Below are 22,770 nucleotides of genomic sequence, written 5' to 3'. Positions count from 1 at the left end.
GTGCTGATGGAGAAGTTACTGCATGCAGCACATACCCTGCATGGCTGCTGCTGTGCTGCTCTCTGAGCATCCTGGTTTTACCTTTCCTTGGGCCAGTGGTTTCTAGGTAGGGTGATGTGAACTGGGCTGAGAGTGTATGGCTTGAAGGCCATGCTTCTTGGTATCTCATGTAGGCACGATACTGGCTTGTGCAGGGGTGAGGAAGGCAAAGGCCCGGAGGATGGGAGTAAAAGAAGCTTTGGAAGAAGAGCAGGAGAGGGCAGGGCAAGATTGCATAGCATGAAAAGTACAGGCTGTGCAAGCAAGGGAGGAGATGAGAGAGACTATAGAATAAACAAAATTGTCATTCTGACCCCATTCAGGTGAATGTGAAAACCCCTGATGCTGCAAACTGCACATGAACTTGCAAGAGAGTGTGGGAAAAGAAACATGTAGAAAGAAAAAAGGCAGCAAAAGTGCAATAGGACAGGAAAACTGAGATTGTAGATAGGAAAAAAATGAGAGGAATAATCACTCCAGAAAGGTGGCTGCCCTAGGCAAAGAGATCCCTGTCACACTGAATGTAGAGTTGTTTGCCTGATGCCAGACTGGATGTGTCTGGTTGCCACAGTTGCTTTGGGAGAGCAAGTATGTTGGTGGAGATGAAGCCCATCAGGAATCCGGTTGGGCAGGTGCCCTCAGCAGCCCTGCAAGCTGCTGGTTGCTAAGCCCTAGCAAAAGTGGCAGTAATTCCTCTCTAATGTCAAGCACATTGCATCTGCTTTTCTGGTAGCTTGTGAGTTACATAGACTTCCCCCAGCTCAACTCTTGTGACTCCAACAGCTTCCCATTGCTGGAACCTCTCATGGGGATACTGTATTTCTTTTAAACTCTATTTTTTCTTGTGTAGAAAGAAAACCCCACAGTACAGCTGAATTAACTCAGATCTGTGTTTGGGAGTCTGGATCCTTTAAGGAGCTGTGCTCTTTCCTTCCTCCAGCTATTCCTGTCCCTGTGGTTATCCCAGAAGGGCAGAAGTTGGCACCACCCAGGTAACCTTCACGTCATTTCTCTAAGGAAAAATGACTCACCGTCTATTTTCCATCTTATTTTGGGGCTTTGGAGTCTGTTTTGGAGACAAATGCAAGTGTGTTAGTTTTGGGAGAGTATTTTGGACTGTCTCAGCTGCCACCCCTTAAGTTGCTGGTTCAGTCTGGACCAGCTGGCTAGACCTGACCTGGCATCCTCTTGCCTGATGTGAGGCCAGCTTATGTGGTCTTTTTTGTCATGAAAGCTGTAATATTGAGCATTGTGTGGAGAGCTTTTGTAGTCTCACAACTATGAGACTGTTAGCTTTTCCAAAGTAACTTTGGGGAAAAAAAACCCACCCTCTTTGTCTGCAGCTATTTAAAAAGGTGGATATTTGATCAAAGCTAGTTCCTCTGCATTAAACAGAGAGGGCGAGACACCTCTGGCACCTCACTGCATCCCAGGTGTCTGGGGTAGCTGAGGTGAGTTGCCCTCTGGAGGTGTTTGGATTGATGGGAATTTACAGAGGTAGCCTCAGCCTTGCTTCTCTTCCCAGTCACATCAGTAAGGCTCTGGCCTCACACAGTGCTCTGCAGCTTGATGGAGCCTGGTGTTGGCCTCGGTCACTTAGTGCACAGAGCTTCCTTTTTGAGGGAGTTCAGGGGGCCAAGAGGGCTCAGTAGCTCTGAGGAGTGGGAGAAAAGAAAGTGATTTTAATCCAAGTGTTGAACTTTTTTTTTTTTCTGTTAAAATAGATCCATGATTTATAAAAATTGGGGTGGAAAAATCTTTGTAGTTTGTCCTCTCTCTGTGTAGTGACTGCTCAGTTGGGAGCATAAACAACTGAAGAGGAGCATCCAGCTAAAGGGAAGAGGTTGCTCTTGCTTCCAGGTGAGGTTGGCTTGGTGTGTGTCCAGAGCTCCTGTCCCTGCTCTGGTAGCATTTTGTGATGTTCCCCTGACCTTGTCTCTTCCAGCCCACATTAGACAGTGTGGTCCTGGGCTGTATAGTTGCTTTGGCATCAGTCTTCCTAACATAATCAATGCAGAGAGAGGAGGGGAGTCAGTGGTGCGATTTAAAAGCTCAGGTACCCATACTCATATCACATAAAAGAAGATTAATAACACTGAACTAAGTTTGCAAAGGAGAAACAGGCTGATATTTTAGGGGGTTTATGTGTGAATTTGAGGTCCTGTGCCTCTTTTACCTGCCTGGAGGTCAGACTGGAGCTCTGAAGGTTACAGGCTCCTGGATTTGGGTATATGGTTCTTCAGTTCTCTTTTGTTTATTCTGTTTTTGATGAAAGCAATGTTACATAGTTATTTGACATTTCTTTTGGAGAAGAGGTCAGGTTTTGTGCCTTTTGTGATGCCTGTGCTCTGCCTGACACAGTTACATGATTAGTGTTGCTGCATCAAAGCCCAGAGGTGTGGGAAGGCTGCTAGGTTGATGCACCAGAGGAGGTCAGGGAGATCAAGTAAAACTTGGTGTTTTGCACACAGAAAACAGTCCTGCAAGGGAAGCAGCAGAACAACAGGTAGATGATTTCCTCCTGCACCTCTGCCAGCAGCAAACTGCACTCTTGGGGAACAACGCTGGCCCCAGAACAAATTCAGATGAATGGCCAGTTGTGTAAACTCTGTGCTCCTGATTCCTTCCCCAACATGCAGTAGCCCATGTCAGACAGCAATCCTGTGCTTTGGAAAGGAGTTGGGCAAATCCAGTGGAGCACTTGACCTGGGGCTGTCTGCAGCAAGGAAGAGGTGAGCAGGTGAAATGAGGATGGATGTGCTGAGAGGACAAGCTCTGGTTCTCTTCCTTTACCCATGTACCTTCAGCTCCCTCTGGCTGATGCAGAGCTAAGCCCCCCAGCCCAGGGGTTGAAAGTGGTGGTGCTGTGCTGAGCTCTAGCATAAAGGCCTCATCTGTCCCCTGGCTGGAAGGATAGAAGACCTGTGAGGTGGAAAAGCTGGAGGACCATGGCAGCTCCCAACAAGCAGAGAGCTGTTGGCATGGGATACTCATCTGGCTGCAGAGCAGACAGGGACCTGTGGTCTCACAAAGTGTCTCACTGCCCTGAGGCTGGCACCTTGTGCTATGCCTTCAGTTTGGTACCTTGGCTTTATTTCATAATAAAGGGGTTAATATTACAAAGGAAGGGGAAACAAAAACCCCACCACATTGTAATGCTTTCCCAGCTCGCCTCCATTTTTAACAATGGTGTTTCAGCCCTTGTGTCCCCTGACTCACACTGGAAAGGCTTTTGTTTCTGACTCTGTAATCAAAGCAACAAACGTGAAGGTCATTTCCTTGAGATTGTGGCAAAGGAAGAAGTCCAGGATCGTGTCACCCTTCTTCCCCCAGCTTCAATATCCAGAAAACACAAAAGCTTACTACATGTACACTGGTGAATGCTTCTTGGGTTTCTGCAGCCCTTTTAAACCAGGAGGACAGGTGGCTTTAAGGTAAGAGGCTTTACTTTTCTGATGCTTATCAGCAACAGATCACCTAGTTTAGTGCTGTTACATTGTGCCCTAACTAAAACATCATAGGGATGTGAGTGCAGGAGAGCAGACAGCCAGAAAGCAGCACAGAGCAAAGTCAGTTGGAGGTACTTTGGTTGTGCAGGCTGAAACCTTTTTGCTTGCTCATTTTTTTGCCCTGAAAGACCAGTCCATACAAATTTCCTTGTATCTTTTGCACTCCATTGTAGAGATAAGGGGCTGTTTGTATACTCTCAGCCTTTACAGCCGCTTTTCCTGCCTTTGTTTCAAGTGCTACCTTGGCTGCTTTAGGAAAGTGCTAAATCCAAGCCTCATTCTGGTAACTTTACTGCAGCTGGAGAGCAGGTCTGTAATTTCTGGTTAAAGAAAAACCTCCATTTTCAGAGATTACTCTTATAGGCTGCTCTGAGATATGATTTAAACTGAACAAAGCACAGATTCATAAGTCCTGTCAGTGCCTGGTACAGTAGCTCCTTTCAGCATGTAACTATTAAATCTCATCAGTAAGGTCCCCACCCCTCTTGCCCCAAAAAAACCCCTCTTGAAGAGGTTGGCACTGGAGATGCAGCAGTGCACATGGAGCTCATTAACGGCTGTTGAGAAAAAGCCTTTGATTCAAAGTCCTCCTTTCACGTCAGAAGTGGAGCTTGGAGTGGTCCATATCTGTGAAACCCCTGAGTGCCACAAGCACCACCCTGAAACACTGCTCAGTGCTCTCTGCAACCAATACACATAGCTTTGGCTTCATCCAGGGAGCTTAAGTTTTCAGGCTTTTCTTGGTTTATTTGCTTGCTCTTTGCATTTTTTAAGAGTTACAGGTTTAAAGTTGATTCAGAAGGACTTGTGATACAGCCTTCTTTTTAAAACAAGTATTTTTTTCATTGCCTGCTGACCTCATGTCTTGTTGGAGGCTGGCAGCTGGGCTTCCTGAGGGGCTGCTGCTGCCAAGCGAGAGAGTGGCTGCAAAAGTCTGGGGACAGGATGGGGTATGAAACAAGTGCAAGAATCCTGAGGGGGCAGGAGGGAAAGAGATGCAAGATGCACTTGGAGGGCAATGCTACCTGGAGAGGATGACAGATATTTGGTGAAGGCTTGCTCTGCCTATACCTCCTGCCTCTGAAGTCTTCCCTTAAAAACCCAACCCAAAGGTGACCGGGTGGATGGTGGAGAAGCAAGAAATGCAGTAGAAGGAACAAAGGAGCCTCCTGTGAGAAGCCATCAAAGAGAGATGGGGGAGAACTTGAGGAGATGTAAAGAGGCTTCAAGGACAGGGTGTGTGTCTCTAGGGATAGGAAGCTCTTTTCTAAGGGGATTTAGTCTTCTGTAAGTGTTCCCATGACAGAGAAAGCTGAGTTTCTGTTTCAGGAGCATCCAGGGATGGTTTCTGGGTTGGGGTAAAAACCAGGAAAAGTTACCAAAAGCTCCCCAGAGAATCTCTGCCAAGATTTATTTTGTAGAGACTTAAGCAAAGAAGCAGGAGCTTAACTGATTTGCCTCCAGCCTCTTGGTTGGGGAACAAAGGTCAGAAAGGGTTATGGGAGGGCAGATGTCTGGTCCTGCCCCACTGGGTAGGGGAGGCTGCTGCCTGAACATAGTGCCTTCTACTGGATCTGAAACCACATTTGCTGCTTTGGGTAGTATCAGGAAAGCTCTCTGATCACACAAGCTCTTTTTTTTTCCCCCATTGAATTCCCAGAGGGTTGCACTGGAACAAAGCATCACCGTGGGGTTGTGCACAGTAATGACCTGAGTGTGGTGTCTCAGCACTGCTGGTGATAAGCACGTCCCCACCAGACGTGAATTTATTAGCTGTGTTCTGCCAAGGAAAGCAGATGTTGGATAAAGTCTTTCATTGACTTGATATTTGTGGCAGATTTTCACTGATTGTTTCCTATTAGTGTTCCTGATTTTTAGGATTAGCTGTACTGTTGCCTGTCTATTCTTTTCTTGTTGATATTTTAAATAGACAACTGGTAGGAACAGTAACATCAGGCCTCGTGGAATGCTTTGGTTTTGAGTATGAGATGCCCTTAACAGAAGAATACTGGTGCAACAAGGGGGCTGTTCCTTCAAGAAGGTGGCTAGCCTCTCCCCCTCTGTCAGAGGGGCTCAACATCCACTGATAACATTACCAGTGAGATCCTGTGGCCTTCAGCCCTATCAAGAGAGCTGAGATCTTGTCTGGATGCCACTTGTCAGCTCAAAAGCCTGCGGCCAATGTAGCCAGCAAAGGCTTTTCTGGAGCAGTGTATCTTTCTGCCTTGTGCTGTGGGACCTGCTGTTGCCTGCACACTTGTAGCACACTTCTCTGTATGCTGGTGTGCTGGTGATGGGCAAACAACCCCTGCACTCCTGTGTGGGAGGGAGAAGCAGCCAGGATGTGAAACCACTATTGGTAGCATCAGGATTCATATTGCAATGGCTCCTTGTGGGGAAGAGAAGGGTTAGTTTCTATATTGCATACTCCTGGTAGAAACTGAGAAGCAGCAGCCCTCCAGATGTGTTGCATTTGAGCAATTTGAGAGAGGAGGAAATTTAGAGCCCTATGATCTGCTCCAGTAAGTGGGAATTTTTCTAATGTGTCTGTTTTCCTGTGCAGAGCAAGTGAAAGAGTCCCTTAGATTTGCCATCCCCTGCAATGAGAAATAATGCAATAAATGGGCAAAGGAGAGTCACATGGAAAGTGCATTGGCACTTGGCCCTGAACAGCCACAGTGCCTGCAGTGAGGGAGAGCACTTGGGCTCTTGCTTTGCCAGGATTTTTTTACTGGCTCAGCTGGTGGGGCTTACAGGCAAGTCAGTTGATACTCTGCAGGAGCCAGTTTTTTCATCATATCTTCAGTTCATGTGGCTATTTCAGGAAGGTGCCATACAACCCAGAGAGCCTCTTGGCCCCCTGTTCCAAGCACTGTGTTTTATCTCTAACTCTTTGCCAAACATCAGCAGAGCCAATGTTTCCAGGGAAAGCATTGTCAAATGGGTATTTGTGCCAGCTTGCACTTAAGTTTTCTCTAGCCTGTCTCATCTGAAAACATGATTTCTGTGTATGTCACATTCAGTTGGGTCTTCGAGTGTCTGTCCCTGCCTGACTGAATCTGAAGCAGGAAGCAGAGGGGACACTGAGATCTGGAATTGCTCTGTACAGTCCCTGCAGTCACTGTGGCTAAATACCCTGTGAGTGTTGGGAGGGGAGTGTGCAGGGCTGGTGTGGGCTCTGCAGTCTTTGGGAGGGACAGAGGGTGGCACTTGGAGTCACCTTGGTGAGATGAGTTGAGTCCTACATGGGGCTTGCCATGGCACAAAGGGTGAAACCAGCCACTTCAGTGCATTGATGGCTATTTAACATTAAGCAGATACTGGCTTCTGTTGAGGTTAATAGCAAGATAACAAATGATTTAAGGCAAAGCCTTGGCACTGTCCAAGTTAATGGCAAAATTTATCCACTGCATCAGAGACAGAACTTCAGCCAAAGGCTTCTTTATGATGTGAGGGTTAGGAAGGAGGGACAGCATGTCTGGAGACATGGCCTGCTCCTTGTAAAGCTGGTGGAAGCTCAGCTGATGCCTTCAAAGGGATCATGGCAAGTTTATCAGATCTACATGAGCCAGGCTGTGGGGCCACAGTGGTACCCACCAAGTGCCTAGGCTGATGTGTGCAGAGACCAGGGGGAAAGCTCAGTTTTTGGACCCAAAGCCAACCCTTTGTATTTTGCAGGAGGTACCAGTGAATTCAGGAGACTACAAGGGGAGGGCCATTATGCAGAGAAGATATCATTTGGGGGCTCTTGTGCTGCAGCTCCTGCTGACAAAGGAGGTGGAGAGGCAGAGTGGGATGTGATGTGGCAGTAGGATGGAGGTGCATTGCCCTTCCCCAGATCTTCAGCTATGGGAGAGTGGAGCATTTCCAACCTCCTACTTACCTGTGTACCCCTGAGCACCTCCCACTGTTGGATGTGGGTATCTAGACTGAGTCAGGGAGGATGTACAGGCTGCAAACAGGCTGGCAAGAAGGCAAAAGCATGGAGGCATTTTTGGAGATCTATGCAGATCCTTTATGAAGTTTCCATAGAAATGCTGGTATAAAACCAAGCTCCTGTTTATTTTTTCTGCTTGTTCTATAAAGCTTTGAGCAACTCCAAGTGCTGGAACAGGACAAGGCTTTGCTCTCCCGACAGACACACCAGGAAACTCTGAGGTCATTTAAACCATTGTAACTTTTTCCCCTCTTCCCCTCCTCCCCCAGCTGCATGCAGGCCCCTTCCTTCCAGAAGGACAGGCAAAGGCTTTTATTTTCCTGAGATGTGCCTAGTTAGGGCAGCTCCATATTGCAATATATTCTTGCAGCTTATTTCATAATGTTGATGAAGCTGTGCATGTTTACAGGCCAGATAAAAGCCCAACTGCTTGTATCAAAGTCAGTGAAGCAACACTGATCTAAGGCAGCTGAGGATCTGATCCTAAGTGCCTTCAGGTCTGAAAATGCCAATGAAAATCTGAGGTCAGTGTAGAGGCTTCAGTCTTAAGCTTTGAAATCTCTTACAGACCTCTGAGTTAGATGATGGGGAAAAAAAGCCTTACAGGAAATTACTGGTGGTGCTTTGTAGATGATTAACTGCAGCTACGGTAGGGATTTTGAGATGAATTTCAAGTGCAAGGCTGGTTCTCTGGGCTCCTGCACCTGCAAAGCAGCACTGCTGCCTCTGAATCCATGGTCGAAGGCAGGACAGGAGGATTTTGGGACTCCTATGCAACAGGCTCCGTGGAAGCTGGATCCTTGTGGCAAAGGGACAGCATTTCTGAACTGACCCACAAGCATATCGTAAGTGAATGGGAATATCACTCTTCTGTTATCCCTGGGATTTTCTTTGGTGTTCTGACTGCTTGAGCCACTGTGGTGTGCCTGTTTCAGAAACAAATGATCCAGTGTTTACAATCCCTGTCCTAATGACGCATTGCAGCTCAATTTCTCGCCTTTAAAACTGCAGGTTTAAGGCTTTGTGTGTTGGCCATTGATTTAGTGAAAACAATTCCTCTTTCACTCTCATGACTGGATGCACCAGTGCAGGTCCTTTCCTTCCTGTAGAATATCTTCTGGAGTTATCTGTCTGTCTTACCTGCTGGTGAAGTTTAAATTCACGTGGTTATCCTGCAAGGAGCTGATGGAAGTAACCTGTGCAATTCTGCACAACTGAGGCTCAGTTCTCTGTGTGACAGTGAGAGCTGGGAGATCTGCCACTTCCAAAAGATTTCTCTTCATGAAGTTTGTGGTATTAAAGATGTGAAGCCTCACTGGATGGAGGTGAGGTGCAGGATGGTTTTAAAGCTTCCAGCAATGCATATTTGTGTGGATGCAGGACCATGGCTCAGCCAGCTTGTCCCTGAACAGACCACAGTTATCCCTCAGTGCAGTGTGGTTGTGCCAGAAACATATGCACATGGGCTGCTGAAGCCCAAACCATGACACATCCCAAATAAGAGCAGCTGGGATGCATACACAGACCTCTGAGCATTCAATGCTAGAAACAGTTCCAAATTTTGACTCAATTATATGCAACTAATGCATAATCCTCTCTGGCCACAGAGTTGTTAGGGTTTGGGGTTTATTCTGGCTTTCCCTTGTAGCAAAGACTCCAGACATTAAACCACAAAGGACTTAAAAATAGAAGTCAGCAATAGATATGGCCAGCTACACCAAGCAACATCTTTGTCATCTGCCCAGTTCTGGGAGGTGCAATGTGGCCTGGAGGGAAAGCAGCACATGCAGGTTTGCTGCTGAGCTGAACCCTTTGTGATTTCCCGTTCCTAAGCTACACTTCAGCAGATGGGTTATACTGTAAGCTTTTTCTTGGCTTATGGTTTTTTTTGAGGTTTCCTGTTTACACCCTGTCTAATTACTTTTTTTCTTTCTTATTTTTTCCCTGACTGGATGACACACAGGGATGGCTAAAAATATTGTGTGTAGACACCAGCTTTGGATGGGGAGGATGTTTCTAGTGAAGAGAAACAGCGTAAATATCCTGCATATGTCAGAGGTTTTTCCCAAATAAACATTCAGACTCAGGATATCACAGGGAATTGGCTTAAGAAGTCAAGGAGTAGGGTTTTTTTTCCTTGTTTCTTTCTTTTTAAGGGACTGATGTTTTGGAAAATATGCCTGAATTAATATAGATGGAGAATTGGTCTTGATTTTTGTGTCCTAAGTGAGACAGAGGAAAAAAATGATGAGGTGTTTTTTTTCTACAGCTCTGTGAAACCTTTCTGAACATGTTAACCCTCTATAAAACACTCTCACCCTATGCTTTAATTTCCACACATAGAGATTGAGAATTGTGTGTTATTTCTTCTTCACTATCTGCCTTCTTTACTGAAGATATGGGTAAACCAGTTTCTTGCTGAAAGTCTGCTGTCAGTACCTGCCTGTAAGTTAGGAGGGCTGACATATTTTGATATTACTGCACTTCTGCATCAGACTGTTTTTTCTCCTCTCCATTTGTTGAAGTTTTACTGCTTATTTGTGTGCTGAGCATATCAGTGACTTGGGAAACGATAAGAATCCAGCATCCCAGTATCTCAGTATGGTTTTGCCAAAAATGGGGCTGTATGTTATGTCACTCTGCTAATTTCCTATTGGGAGTGAGATGAGATACAGGGATGCTTCATGAATTTTGTGCTGATACTCCTTTTACTGAATAATAGCTGAAACATTAGCAGGCTTTTAAAAATAACTGCTAGAAAGGCCAACTTGGGGCCATGTTGCAGAAGTAAAGAATTTGTTCGTTTGTACAGACAATGCAAAATCAATGAGAACCAGCTGAAAACATAGATGTGTGTGTATATATATCTCAGGACTGCTCACACTTCAGCCAGACAGCTGTGCTCATCTCGTGATGAATTGGTTCAACTATATAGAAAATCAATTATATTGTTCAGATTAGCAAGGCACACTGAATTAAAGATGAAAGAAAATGTATCTGCACAGGGCTGCTGGGTGTTGGGTCTTGGAGGAGCCCAGTGCCCTGAGAGCTGAGGAGCCAAGTATGAGTCCCTTCCCAGAGCCTGAGGAAACAGGCCTGAGAGCAGATGTGCTGTGGGGAAATAAATCACACTGATGTCTTTGGGGGAGTTAAAAACGAGTCCTGTGCTGCTTCAGCTCCCAGGAGCTTGGGGTCCTTGGTTCCTGAACTAGAGACATTCGTCCACAGCCAAAATCTTCTATGTATCCAGTGTTACTATGGTTGATGAATTGGTCTGTATGAAGCTCTCCAGCTTTTCTTCAGGCAAGAGAAGAGGATCAGACTATTGATCCTGGTGGTATTGCTGCACCATGGTCATTTTGCACCTCTGTGGCACTGCACTGGGAAAACACGAGGCCAGTGGAAAGTGACTGATGCTTCAAAGCTTGTGAGGTGCCATAGCCTCTGAAGCTTTTGGTTCTCCCCCCTGTAAGAGCCAGGCTTGGAAAACATGAGTATTGTCCTTTATGTTGGAGCCCTGTTTTCACCACGGGACAGCTCCATGTGAGGAGAGAGTTGTCTTCTGGAGACGATCTCTCTGGTGGGCAACATTCCTGATGTAGGATGGGCTTGTGATTAGTAGTTGGGAGTGATTTGCTTCTGGTTCTGTTTAAGTATGGAGTAAGCCAAGTTAAGTGCTCTCTGCCCCATCAGGAATGAGGTGGGGATACTTGGAGTGAGCTCTTGAACAGCTGCAGGGTGCTGGTTGCCGAAGCTTTGGGTCTGCAAGTGGAGGATAAGGGCTGATGTTTGGAGTGCTCTAGTTAACACCACTTCATTTAGCAGCTGGAGCCTCCAAATGCAAAGCTGGTAGTCACCCCGGCAGATCTGCATTCCTCAGCTGGGCTGTGGTGCCACGCAGTGAGTATTGAGACGGCATCTTAGCAGGAATGTGGCTCTGAGATGTGTGTGCACAGGCTGGGGGGACAGAGGGGTGCAAGCTGCAAATGGAGAGGGCTTTGGAGACCCCCTTCCTCCTTGAGCTACTGCTTGGGTCTTGGAGGAGCCCAGTGCCCTGAGAGCTGGGGAGCCAAGTATGAGCAGACATTTACATCCCTGGATATTGCTGTTGTATTTCCACCACGTGCCTAGAACTTTCCTGGGGTGACACCAGCCCATGGCCATATAGAGCTTTGGGAATATGCCCAGGAGTTGACAGCTTGGTCACATGAGTGGGTGCTTTATTGCCAAGCATCCTGACATCTTCTGCAACTTCTTGACTTTCTAGTACTCTAGGAGCCAGGGATACGATTTGTTCTGAGATGAGATTCCTGGAGACTCAAGTACTAAATGTTGTCTGTATCTATATCTGTAAATCAGACTTTAAAGCTGTCCTTGTGTTTTCTTATCTATAAAGTCAGGGATAGCTCTATCTTGCCTATCTTTAAGGGTGTCATGAGGCTTAATTACTTTTAAGGTGCTTTGCAATTATCTTGGATAGCTGCACAGAAACACAGATTATGGTTGGTATTTCTTTTATGTGTTAGTCTTCCCAGCAACCTTCTTTATCCTCAGCACAAGGCTTTGTGGATGTGTTTGCTATAATAGAAACCTTTTTTACTTAACAATAGACAACCAAGGCAATTAAAACAGTCAGAAGTGATTAATGTGATTTCACTGGGTGAAAGCTAAAGCAGCTAGCAATTAAATAATGGCAACCCTTGTGCTATCTCAGAGCAACAGATGGGGAATGATTGGAAAACACTATTGGATCAGACACTTTGCAACAGGGGCAGATTGGTAATTGGCTCTGGTCAGAGACAGAAATATGCACCACCTTGAAGGGTGTGCTGATGAGATGATTAATTCATGGTAACATGCAACCTATTTACCATCATGCGATGGCAGACCTTCAGCTCTCAGGAACAAATGGACCCATAACTGGATCATAATGGATTTAAAGGTTCCAGGCAATGTGTTTAGCGAGCAGGTAAATTGCAGGGACTGCACTGGAATGTGGAGCTGGGATGCTGCAACTTTGCTTCCAAAATCTGAAGGATAAAATGCTGGAAGTGATACTCTTCTGAGAGCATGGGCCTGGGGCTGGTGCAGCTCTGGGCTGATGCCTCCTCAGGGTGCAGTACATGGTGAGGAGTCTGTAGTTTGCATAGGGACCATCACTGCCTCTCTGCAATGCTGTAGTCCTTGCCCTGCACATCTCTGTGCGCCAGTCACTCTTCCTACGGCAATTTTCTACAAATTCATGTTTGTAGAGGTGAAGAACAGAAAAGGAAGGAGCTTCTCCCAGCTCAGCTTGCTCTGCAAATTATCCTTCTACCAGTATTGCTGTTTTGGGGAGTGACCATGTTTAGTCAGTGCCCCAAGTTGCCAGGGCTAGTGCCACAGGTGCCATAGCCCAGGCACTAGACAGAGTTGTGCTCACAGACGTTCATCTCTGACCTGTTTGCAGAGCTCCTCAGAAGGGGACTCCCTCTTGCCTTTGGGTCAAAGTGAGCTCAATTAGTTGAAACAATGAAGCATTGTTAACTTGGCTCCTTACAGCTGAAACAGGCCAAGTGGTGACAGAAGAGGCCGTGTCTTGGTAGCCCTTGCTGTGCAAACAGCTGCACGTAGAAATGGGGATGGCACTGGGGGGGAGGCAGGAGGCCTTTTATCAGTTTTAATGCAGTCAAGTATAAACTGTATGTATTTGAAATCTTTATAAGATTTTCTGTGTGGCATCCTGGGACAGGAGGTGCTGAGGGTGTGTTGGTGGCAGCAGAGCTCAGCCCTGTCCTCTTCTCCATCCCTGCAGAGCCAGACAAGTGAAAGGAGAGACTACTGTGTGTTGCTGTTTAATCCCTCTGGGAGCTCCTATGTAAGCAAACCACCCTCAGCCTCTGCTCAGAGCTCAGGATTTATAGTCTGTGAGAAGCTTGTGCTGTCAGGAAAATGAGTTACTCTGAGGCTGGGAGAATAAATATAAAAGCCAGGTTGCCTTCCCCAGCTCTGAGAGCATTGCAAAGCTGGTCCTCGCTGAAGCAGGCGAGAGGTCCAGAATTAGAACACATCTTAAATAATGTAAAAGCTTTCATGGAAATGTATTAGATTTCAAAGGGCAGATATTAAAAGGACATAATGTGCAGCTATTTCTGAATTGCTCTCCTCTTAAAGAGAGAAAGACTGGTTGTTTGCAAGAGATAAATGTGACACAAAGTGGGAACCTGAGGTGGTCCAGGTCTAATGTTAGAGGCTGTGAAGTACATCGCATTCTTCATCACTCAGTTCAAACATCTCTCTTGATCTGTGTGAGCATCTAGATAAGAAAGCTGTGGAGGCAATGAGTTCTAGTGCTTGTGAAATGTTAGCCAAGAGAGAGCAATAATGTGCCATGAGAGGCTCAGTCTAGACAAGAGACCAGGTCCTCTGTCAAAGGACCAAATTTAGGCTGACCTATCTGCAGGAATGGTTGGATAGATGGGGAGTTCATGGGTCTCTGGTCATCTCTGCTTGTCACTGGAGCAAAAGGCCCTTGTTGCAGGTTGTGGTTGTTGTACTAGACAGGCTGGTTCATCCTCAGATTAAATTCTTGTTGTTTCTGTCTGATCCTGAGCAGTCCTAAGCATCACTCATTCTAGCCTGAAGCTGATGAGAGCTGAGAGTGCTGAGACAGCTTCCTGGACCAAGTCCTTGGAGAAGGACACTGGGCTCGGGTATGGAGGGCATTCCCTCCTTGGTGCAGACTGGATGCTTGTTACACACTGTCCTTGCCCCTGAGCCACACATGATCTGATGCAAGCCAGGAAAGCTGCTGATCCTGCCCTTCCTCATGAGGCTGTGTTGCTGTCGTTGCAGATGACAGAGGGCCGCCACTGCCAGGTGCATCTCCTCGATGACAGGAACTTGGAGCTGCTGGTTCAGGTAGGGACCCTGCTCTTCTGGGCATTGCTAGCACTGAGTCCTCTGCTTATTTTCTTTAGCAGTGCTATTGGAGGCTGATGCATAAGTGATGTTTCAAGAAAAGTTATATCTCTCACTAGAGCATCTGATGGAAGTGGAATGAACAGGTATGCTTTCAGGCATACACGGGCCCTTCCTCAGACCTGAACTACAAACACAGAATCATTTAGGTTGGGAAAGATCTTTAAGGTCATCAAGTCCAACTGATAACCCAGCACTGCCACATCTAGCACTAAACTATGTCCCTATATTGGCAGAAGTGCTTCCCTTGGGCATTGGTGCGCAGTGGGCAAAACATCTGCCATTGGCTCTGCATTCAGCTTTTCACCTGCTTTCACCAGAACTCATCAAGTGCATTAAACACCCCCCTTGTGGTGATGGGTTTTGTAAGTTAAGGAGAAATGTCCTTATCTTGAGTGATGTGTTTTATTCCTGTAACAGAACCTCTACAAAATATATTCTTAATTGAAAAATCCCTCCTGCTGTAAATGCAGAAGGGCTGGAGGTGCTGCCTTTCTTCTCCAGAAACAGGACAGCAAGGGTGTGTCTGTGCACTTTGATGGTGTGGGTTAAAAACAGAATGATCTCTCCATATTCCATATGTCCCCCACAACTCCACAGAGACACTGATTCCAACTGCCCCCAGCCTGATGCAGCCAGTTCTGGACTGGGTTGTACTACAGGGCTGTGACTTGGCCATGTGTGCTTAAACACCAGTATTTGCAGAGAAAATTTTCATTTCAGTCCACAATTTTCATATCTAATAATGAAATCACTTTTATTCTTTCACCAGCCCAAACTTTTGTCTCGGGAGTTACTGGACCTGGTGGCCTCACACTTCAACCTCAAGGAAAAGGAGTATTTTGGGATAACCTTTATAGATGATACGTAAGTAGGTTCATTTGTTTTCAACAGCTATGTGATTATTGCAGTGTGAAACCCATCTCTGACACTATGGCAGCTCAGAGTTTTTGAAGAAGGATTTTTTCCTACCTTGTACTTCTGCTGCTTGGCTGGAGAAAAGGGAAGAAACAAATCAGAACATATTTGGAAAATACCTTCCAGGCACAAACCAGAGAACACTTGTAAAGGACCTCCCTGATGCTTTCACTTTTTGGGTTTGTCTTGGTAGGTGAAGAAATGGAATCAGCAATAATTTCCCCCACCAACACCCTCAGCTTTTCTACTCTACACTTACAGTAACAGAAAGGTTTTGCATTAATTTTGAAAGCTAACTGGTCCTATTGCTTTGCACTTCAATCTCAAATGTGTGATTGAGTCTTTCAAACACAGACGTCCCTAACAGCAGTGAAATACAAGCTTAGTCCTTCCCATGAACAACTTTCCCCTAGCTTCCCTGTTACTTTTAGGTGTCCAAGCTATTCTGCAGACTACCAGAAAGAGCTGCAAAAGCAGAACATGCTCAAAATACATAACAGTGCTTCCCAGCAGCTGGACTACTGCACGTGCAGGGCACCGTTGGGTGCAGTTTTAGTGATGCCAATGCCAGTGGGGCAGCTGCTGCCCTTCCCCAGGCACCAGGCTGGGTGAGATGCCTTGGTCAGGCTTTGGAGCACAGTGGGAGATCAGCTTCCATTGCATTAGCCCAGAGTCAGATGGTTAACTGACATCCCAGCTGCTGTTTAGACTCAAAAATCTGGGGTGAGCGCTGCTTAGAGCAGTGACCACAGAGCTGTGCACTAATACAGCCCCTAAATAAACCTCTTCTTGTCTAATGGGAATACTACCAGTCCCTGCTGCTCTCTGTTGTTGCTTTTTATGGTGTCTTGGATGGAAGCCTTCACCTCCAAATCATGCTGGAGCTGTATTTGGGCCACCCTGCCAGCTCACATATGCAGGTGCAGGACTGACTCTGGGCAAGAGGCTTCTGTTGACAGAGCTGGTAGTAGCAGCTCACTCTGGGGCCCTTACCACAGCAGCCTGTTATTTTTACCAGCCACTCTCATCTTGGACTCTCCCTAGAATTTATTTGCCTTATACTTGTCCTTGGAAAATACTTTCTCCCAGCTTGAGGATGCTGTTTGCACTTGGCTCACTTTTTCCTCCCCTTGAGGAGTTGTGATGACACTCTTCTGCAGGTTTTCAGTTGCTGGTAGTCTCTCATGATGAGCTTTAAAGTGGGCTTACTTAAAAGCTGTTGGCTTTTCCAGAGGCTGCCTTGGGTGCGTGGGGCTGGGCTGGGTGCTCAGAGGGAGCGTGTGGCCTCTGGAGGGCACCCATGCCCCAGCCTTTCAGTAAGCCACAGCCTTCTGCACTCCTTCTTGGGCCCCAGGATCCTCAGGGAGGTTACTGGGGTTTTGGAGACATATTCTTTCCTTCTGGCTTCCTTACAATTTCAATCAGAGCAGGCACTAGAGAAAGAACTGTGTTTTATACAGCTGCATCATTATATGAGTGCACATGCAGTAAACCCCCCTCTGCCCCAAAACAGGGGTTTATGTCACCTTGGGTCTGGGGGTGATTCAGAACAGAAGTAGTTGGGGGTATGGCAGCAAAGCTGTGGGATCCTCATGAAGCAGAAGAGATCAGACTCAGTTATGTAGGCAAATGTCTGGTCTGTGCTGCAGATGAGATCCCTCCGTTAGACATAAGGAGTTGATGGAAATGTCCCCATCTACAGCAAAAGGGGATATTTCAATAAGAATAGTTTTTCTAGGTGCCATGTTTAGTGCTGCAGGTGAAAACATGACTGTGAAGAGCCTTCTCTACCATTCAAAACTGAATTACATCAAAATCTGACAGTGAGCAAACGATTTGGTGAGATGTTTGCCTGCCTCAGCTCACACTGTTACAGTAACACTCAGAGTGACTAGGAGCAGTGCAAAGACCTCCTTTTTGTATTTTCTGTCCCAGTTTTTAACCACCTCCCCAACCTATTTCCACAGAGGTCAGAGTGTCTGGCTCCAGCTGGATCACCGAGTCCTGGACCATGACTTGCCCAAGAAACCGGGCCCGGCAACTTTGTACTTTGCCGTTAGGTGAGTAATTGTTTCCACAAAGAAAACATTCCCACTTGGGTTTATTTATCACCAGGGGTTTTTGTTTAAAAGAACTGATTAGGGATTTGATAAATGTCAAAGCAATGTGTTATTTTTGGAAGGAGATGAAGTCCTGGATAAGTGCTGCTCTCTTTAGTATTGAGTTATGGGTTAAAGTAGTTTGGAACCTGCTACTTCTGAAACTCACTGGGATATTTTCTAGGGCTTTTTGGTTGAAAACCTTCTATTTTAAAATCTTCCTTTGCTTGACTTCCCTGGAATAGTGCTAAATTGTAATACAGCTTGTTCAGTCCTGCTTACTTTTTGTCATGTTTACTTAAGGGTTGTCTGTACTTGAAAGGGATTGCTGATGGCTTCTTTACTCACACAGCTTAAGCCAGTCCCCAGGATAGAAAAAAATCCTTGGCAAAGTGATGATTTTGGCCAATGTAATTGCATTACTTTAGGGCTTTTGCTGGCAAAGCTTTGCTGGTTAAGGGCCTGAAAAAAACCCCATGTCCTGTGAGACAGAGCTGTGCTGGCAGAAAAGACCAAGCATCATATTCTGAATATTGTTGGAGCTGTTGTTTTTCTTGCACTCTATGAGGAAAATGAGAGCTGACTGACCTCATTTGCTTTTCATATCTTGGTAAATTTATGCCTTGTGTACTTAATTATTTGAAGTACTTCCAAGGCAGAGCCTCTTGTGTAGTTGGGTTGGTTGGCACTGTCGCCTCACCACGTCCTCTGCACCCTGGTCTTTGAGGGAACGGTTCAAACAAGCAGCACTTTGTTTCTGCTGAACATGTGCTTATTTGGGGTGAAGCTCAGAGCTGCTCTGCTGGTCCCCACTTTTAACAGAAAGAAGAAAAAAAGGTTTTTAAAAGGGGTGATGGGCTCTTCAATGTATTTACTGTTTTTGATGAAGATCTGAGAGGCTGAAATCAACAACTGCCCAAGAAAGCTGTGAAGGCAATCACAGGACTTGAGCTTTTCTTTGGTTGGGATTAATGCTGTTGGCTCATGATGTTTGTTTTGGCCCTCTCTGTTGCAAGATGGTCCTCTCCAGGATAGACTGTGCAGAGACCTGGATGAGAGTTAATGTGTGAAGAATGGAAAGATCAACTTGTAAAAACCAGTTTTAAGAGTGACTACCCTGGGTTCATGAGATCCAAACCACACAATTAGGAGCCAAGGTGGGCAGTGAGAAGCACATCAGAAGGAGGAGGACACAGAAATAATTACCAGTATAGAAACTGTCTGATCTGTAGAAAATAGATATACCGGTAGAAAAGCCACTTCAAAACCTGCAGCTCTCTACTTAGTTACAACTTTTTGGATAAGTGACTCTAGGCCTTTGCTCTAAGCCAGATGCTTAGTGTGGTTAGTTCAGACACTTATCTCTTGTTTCCACATTTGCCTGGTCCTAGCCTGTTTCTTAATTAAATTTTCAAGAGAGCAGCTGAAACAGTTGCAGCTGTGTGTGCCCATGTCCTGAATGGAAAGGCCTGGTAGGGTGTGGGGCAAGTAGCATAGGCTGGACTGAGTGGTCTCTAGTCTTGGCTCCTGCTGCAGGGACAGGGTGTCCTGAGACTGCGTGAGCCCTCCTGCATGGGTCAGTGGCTTCTGTGTGTTTGAAATGGCTTCAACCATAAATAGATCAAGTACTGCTTCAGTGTCACTTGTGTTTGAGATGCAGGTACAATGAGGCATGACACTGAGCTGCTGTTCTAACCAGTGCCAAATGTGCCACAGCATCAGTTCTCAGCATCTTGCAGCACTTCACTGGATACTTTCCAGGAGCAACACTAGAAATGGGGGCAAGTCCCAGATATGTGGTTATGACCCTTCTTTTGTTCATAACTCCTCAGCCCTGAGCTGTTGCTGATCAGTAATGAAACCCATGATAAGCCTTTCAGATTTCAATTCTGGTTGTGCAGGTGACATAAACTCAGTCCAGTCACAGAAGTTTTCATATGGTACATGCAGCTGGCAAAGGGCACTCTACTGCAGATTTTAGACTTATGAAAGTGTCATTCTAGTTTCAAAGATGCTGACAGCATTGGAAATAAAAGCAGAACATACACTATCTGGTGTTCCCAAGCATGCCTGTCATCCCCTGAGCAGCCTTATCTCTGTGGTCCAGTGTTCCCGATCTGTACTGTAGTGATAAGCATGTACAACTTCTACCATCGAAGAAATAGAGCCAGCAAGGGTAGGATGGCAATGTCTGCCCAGTGCCCTCCAGTCTTCTCCTGTGTACCAGCACTGACTGGAAGTTCTCTCCCTTCAGAACTGTGGGCATTAACTGTGCTGCTTCTGAGGAGAAGTCAGCCTTGCTTGGCTCCTAGTTGAAAGAACCTCATTTAATGCACTTGCAGTTTATTAGTTGAGGGAAATCACCTTTTTGATGCTGCTGAGGGAGGAAGGCTTCAGCAGGCTGAGGAAGGTCTGTGCCATGAAGGCTCAGTCTGGCAGCAGGATGGAAAAAGGATGAAGAGAGAGGCTCCTGCCCTCTGCTCTGTATTTCTGGAGAGAAACACTCAAGTGTGTTTAAAGTGAAGTTTAGCAAAGCTGTTCCAGTCACGTGCAATCAAGAGAGTGGAAATACCCATGTCTCCAGCAGTTCTCAGTGAGAAGTGAGTCATGGAAATGTAAAATAGCCTTTCAGATGTCTGGGGCAGGCTGCAGGGCTTGGGTCTGCCCTTGGACAGGCTGCATGCCTGTAAAGTGGGTAAATTATCTCCTTATTCTGCAGAGGCATTCTAGGGAGTGCTTTAATTTGATGGAACATGCTGTAGGAATGTGAAATATTAAAACAATTACTGTTAAATGTACTGCTTGTCTCGAGTCACAGCATAATTCTTGCATCCATTCCTAACAAGTACCACAGGTGCCAGTTTTACTGCTTCCTACTGTGTGCTCCATGCTGCTGCTGTGGGTTTCTTCCAAAGTCTGTAAGTCATCTGCATAGAGATCAGTGGCTGGATCTTGAGGCTGTGAGGAGCCTTAGGAGCACCATGGAGCTGTGGGAAGGATTAGCCTGCTTCTGCTAAACATAATGGACTGTGTGTCCATCCAACCCTCCTGCTCTCAAAGGCAAGACACTGAGAAACCCTGCTGTGGTCTGCACTGCTGAGGCAGAGGTGATGGTGGCCCAAGTCTTTGCTTTGCTGGAAAAAAAGCATGCCTTCTGTCTAGCATCAGGTGAGAGAGTCTGGACCCAACACATTCATCCTCCATAAGCAGCTGGAGCACAGATACCCTGCTTTCAAATCCAGCTAAGGAAGGATTGATGGTTCCACCTTCACACAAATTTGTGTCTCATTAAACTGACTTGGCAGCTCCATGCTCCTCAAATTATAGATGTGTTTTCTCTGCACCATTTAATGCATCTCAGAGCTGTTCAGTGTGATGCCCTGAGTGAGTCAGAAGTGCACGGACAGGTTGTGTGCAGGTTTGCAGAGTGGCAGTGGCAGATGAGATGTTTGCTGTAGCTCTAAAAGAAACTGAGACCTCTCTGCTAACCTTGGCTGGGCCAGAGTAGCCAGTACTGGGATGGCTTCTATTGATGTGTGCATCTGTGATGGCCCTGGGAAGAGGAATCCAGGGCCAGGCCAGGAAGGAAGGCAGCAAGTGCTGTGCAGAGTTGCAAACCTTCCTTGTAAGCCCCTGGTTTTGAGCCTCTGTTATTAGGAGTGATGGGCTTTGCTCCTTCAGCATTCAACAGGGTTTTACGATGAGGTGAAAAGTCATCAGATACCTACAGCCTATTGAACAAGGAGTTTGTTGAGTCTGTCATCCTGTGATTTTTTTTCTGCCTGTTCCCTCCTAATAGGCAGGAAATTAAGGGCAGTAGCTCATAGTTCCTCTGTGCCATTTTATTGCTGGAGAACAAAACATGGAGGAAATAAAAGGATTTGGGAAGCAGATGAAACCTAGTCAAGAAAATAACTGGAACAACTTTTTAACTTTCCAGGTTCTACATTGAGAGCATTTCCTTTCTCAAGGACAAAACTACTGTGGAGCTGTTCTTTCTGAATGCCAAGTCCTGTGTGCACCAGGTAAGGCTCAGTGTCTTTCAGAGTTTCTTCTTGTGCATCTCCCTTTCAGTGCTCCTGCACCTACACACTCCTGCAAACTTGCTGGGAGCTGCATCTGATTTCTTGACCCTACTGAAATATTAAGATCTCAGTGTGCTTACTTTCCTCCTTCACTTCAATACTGATGCTCCAAGGAAATGGAAAAGGTTGATGATGGTTTCCTGATCCTGTTTTCACAGCCCCACTGTGTGCTTACTGCACTGAAATAAGTCTTAAATTCTCCAAAGCTTTTAAGTTGTTTGAAATTTGAGCTGGAACTCTGCAGGAGGGCTCTGAGTGGTGTGGCCTTCTGTATGCTGCCTAGTGACCACTCAAGGCAAACATCTCTTCACTGATCTCAAGTCAGACTTGTCTCAAGAAGAGAAGATGTCTGAGGAAGGTCTTGTGCTGTGAACTTTGTTCCCAGTTCCCTGATTTCCTGCCATAATTCAATGAAGTAGTAAAGCAATAAACACTATAAAGTAGCAATCAAAGCTAGTTATTAAACCACTTTCTGTACTTACACTGGTTAAAAAGCTTCCACTGTTTTCTTAAAATGCTCAAATTGGTTAAATACATTTTTTTAGAAGTTACTTCATGGTATTGTAAACAAAACCTTAAAAAACCTGCTGCAGATACATCTAAGCCTGAAAACAGTGGTGTGGCAGCCACCTTTACCACGTCCCTACTCACTGGTGTGCAATAGCAGCTGCAGTTCAGTGAACTTTAGCAATGCCTGATGTTTCTGGGATTCTCCAGTTAATATCAAACTTGAGCATCTGGTGCTTTATTTCAATCAGTCTAAGAGAGTCATTCAGCTCTTAATTTTTTTCTTGGCAAACAATTTCATATTGTTAGCTGGTGATGGGGTTTGGTGGAGCCAGCCAAAGTTCTCACCTTTAATATGCTTCAGAACTCAGAGGATTCTTGTTCATTATCCAGTATTTGTTATTCTATAGTGGGATCAGAAACCTGATGTAAAAATGGCTAATGGCAAAGCTGTGACTGCTTTGTACAGGAATTGCTTTCTGGGAGAGTGGAGGAAATTTGGGTCTTTTTACAACATGCTAAAGGTTGAAGGATGCTTGAAGAATTTGGAGCCTCAGTGGTTAAGATGAATGAAAAGCAAATCTCTGCTTGACATACCTGCTATGTTAAATGAAGGGTCTTGGCAACTCACAGTCATCCTTTCAGGGAAAACTGGAGCAATTTAACTAGACAGCACAAATAATTTTGGAATTGGAAAAGGGGTCTGGCTTTAGGAT

At 45.8% G+C, this 22,770-nt stretch overlaps 1 protein-coding gene across 3 annotated transcripts in view; it reads left to right on the top strand.

Moving 5' to 3' along the window:
- FRMD4B (FERM domain containing 4B) overlaps positions 1 to 22,770 on the top strand; it is a 127,149-nt gene that overhangs the window by 50,408 nt on the left and 53,971 nt on the right. For 2 of the 3 annotated variants that reach the window (XM_062008400.1, XM_062008399.1), the window contains 4 exons: positions 14,320 to 14,385; positions 15,218 to 15,312; positions 17,331 to 17,423; positions 21,403 to 21,487. In XM_062008400.1, coding sequence (XP_061864384.1) covers positions 14,320 to 14,385; positions 15,218 to 15,312; positions 17,331 to 17,423; positions 21,403 to 21,487 — 339 coding nt within the window. Of the gene's footprint in view, positions 1 to 8,313; positions 8,331 to 14,319; positions 14,386 to 15,217; positions 15,313 to 17,330; positions 17,424 to 21,402; positions 21,488 to 22,770 lie in introns of those variants that run through there. The other variant, XM_062008401.1, reaches the window with a different exon arrangement.

This window comes from Colius striatus, chromosome 15 (assembly GCF_028858725.1).
Source record: "Colius striatus isolate bColStr4 chromosome 15, bColStr4.1.hap1, whole genome shotgun sequence".
NCBI lineage: Eukaryota > Metazoa > Chordata > Aves > Coliiformes > Coliidae > Colius > Colius striatus.
Note: the sequence above shows the minus strand (reverse complement) of the source record. Positions and strands in the feature narration are given on the sequence as shown.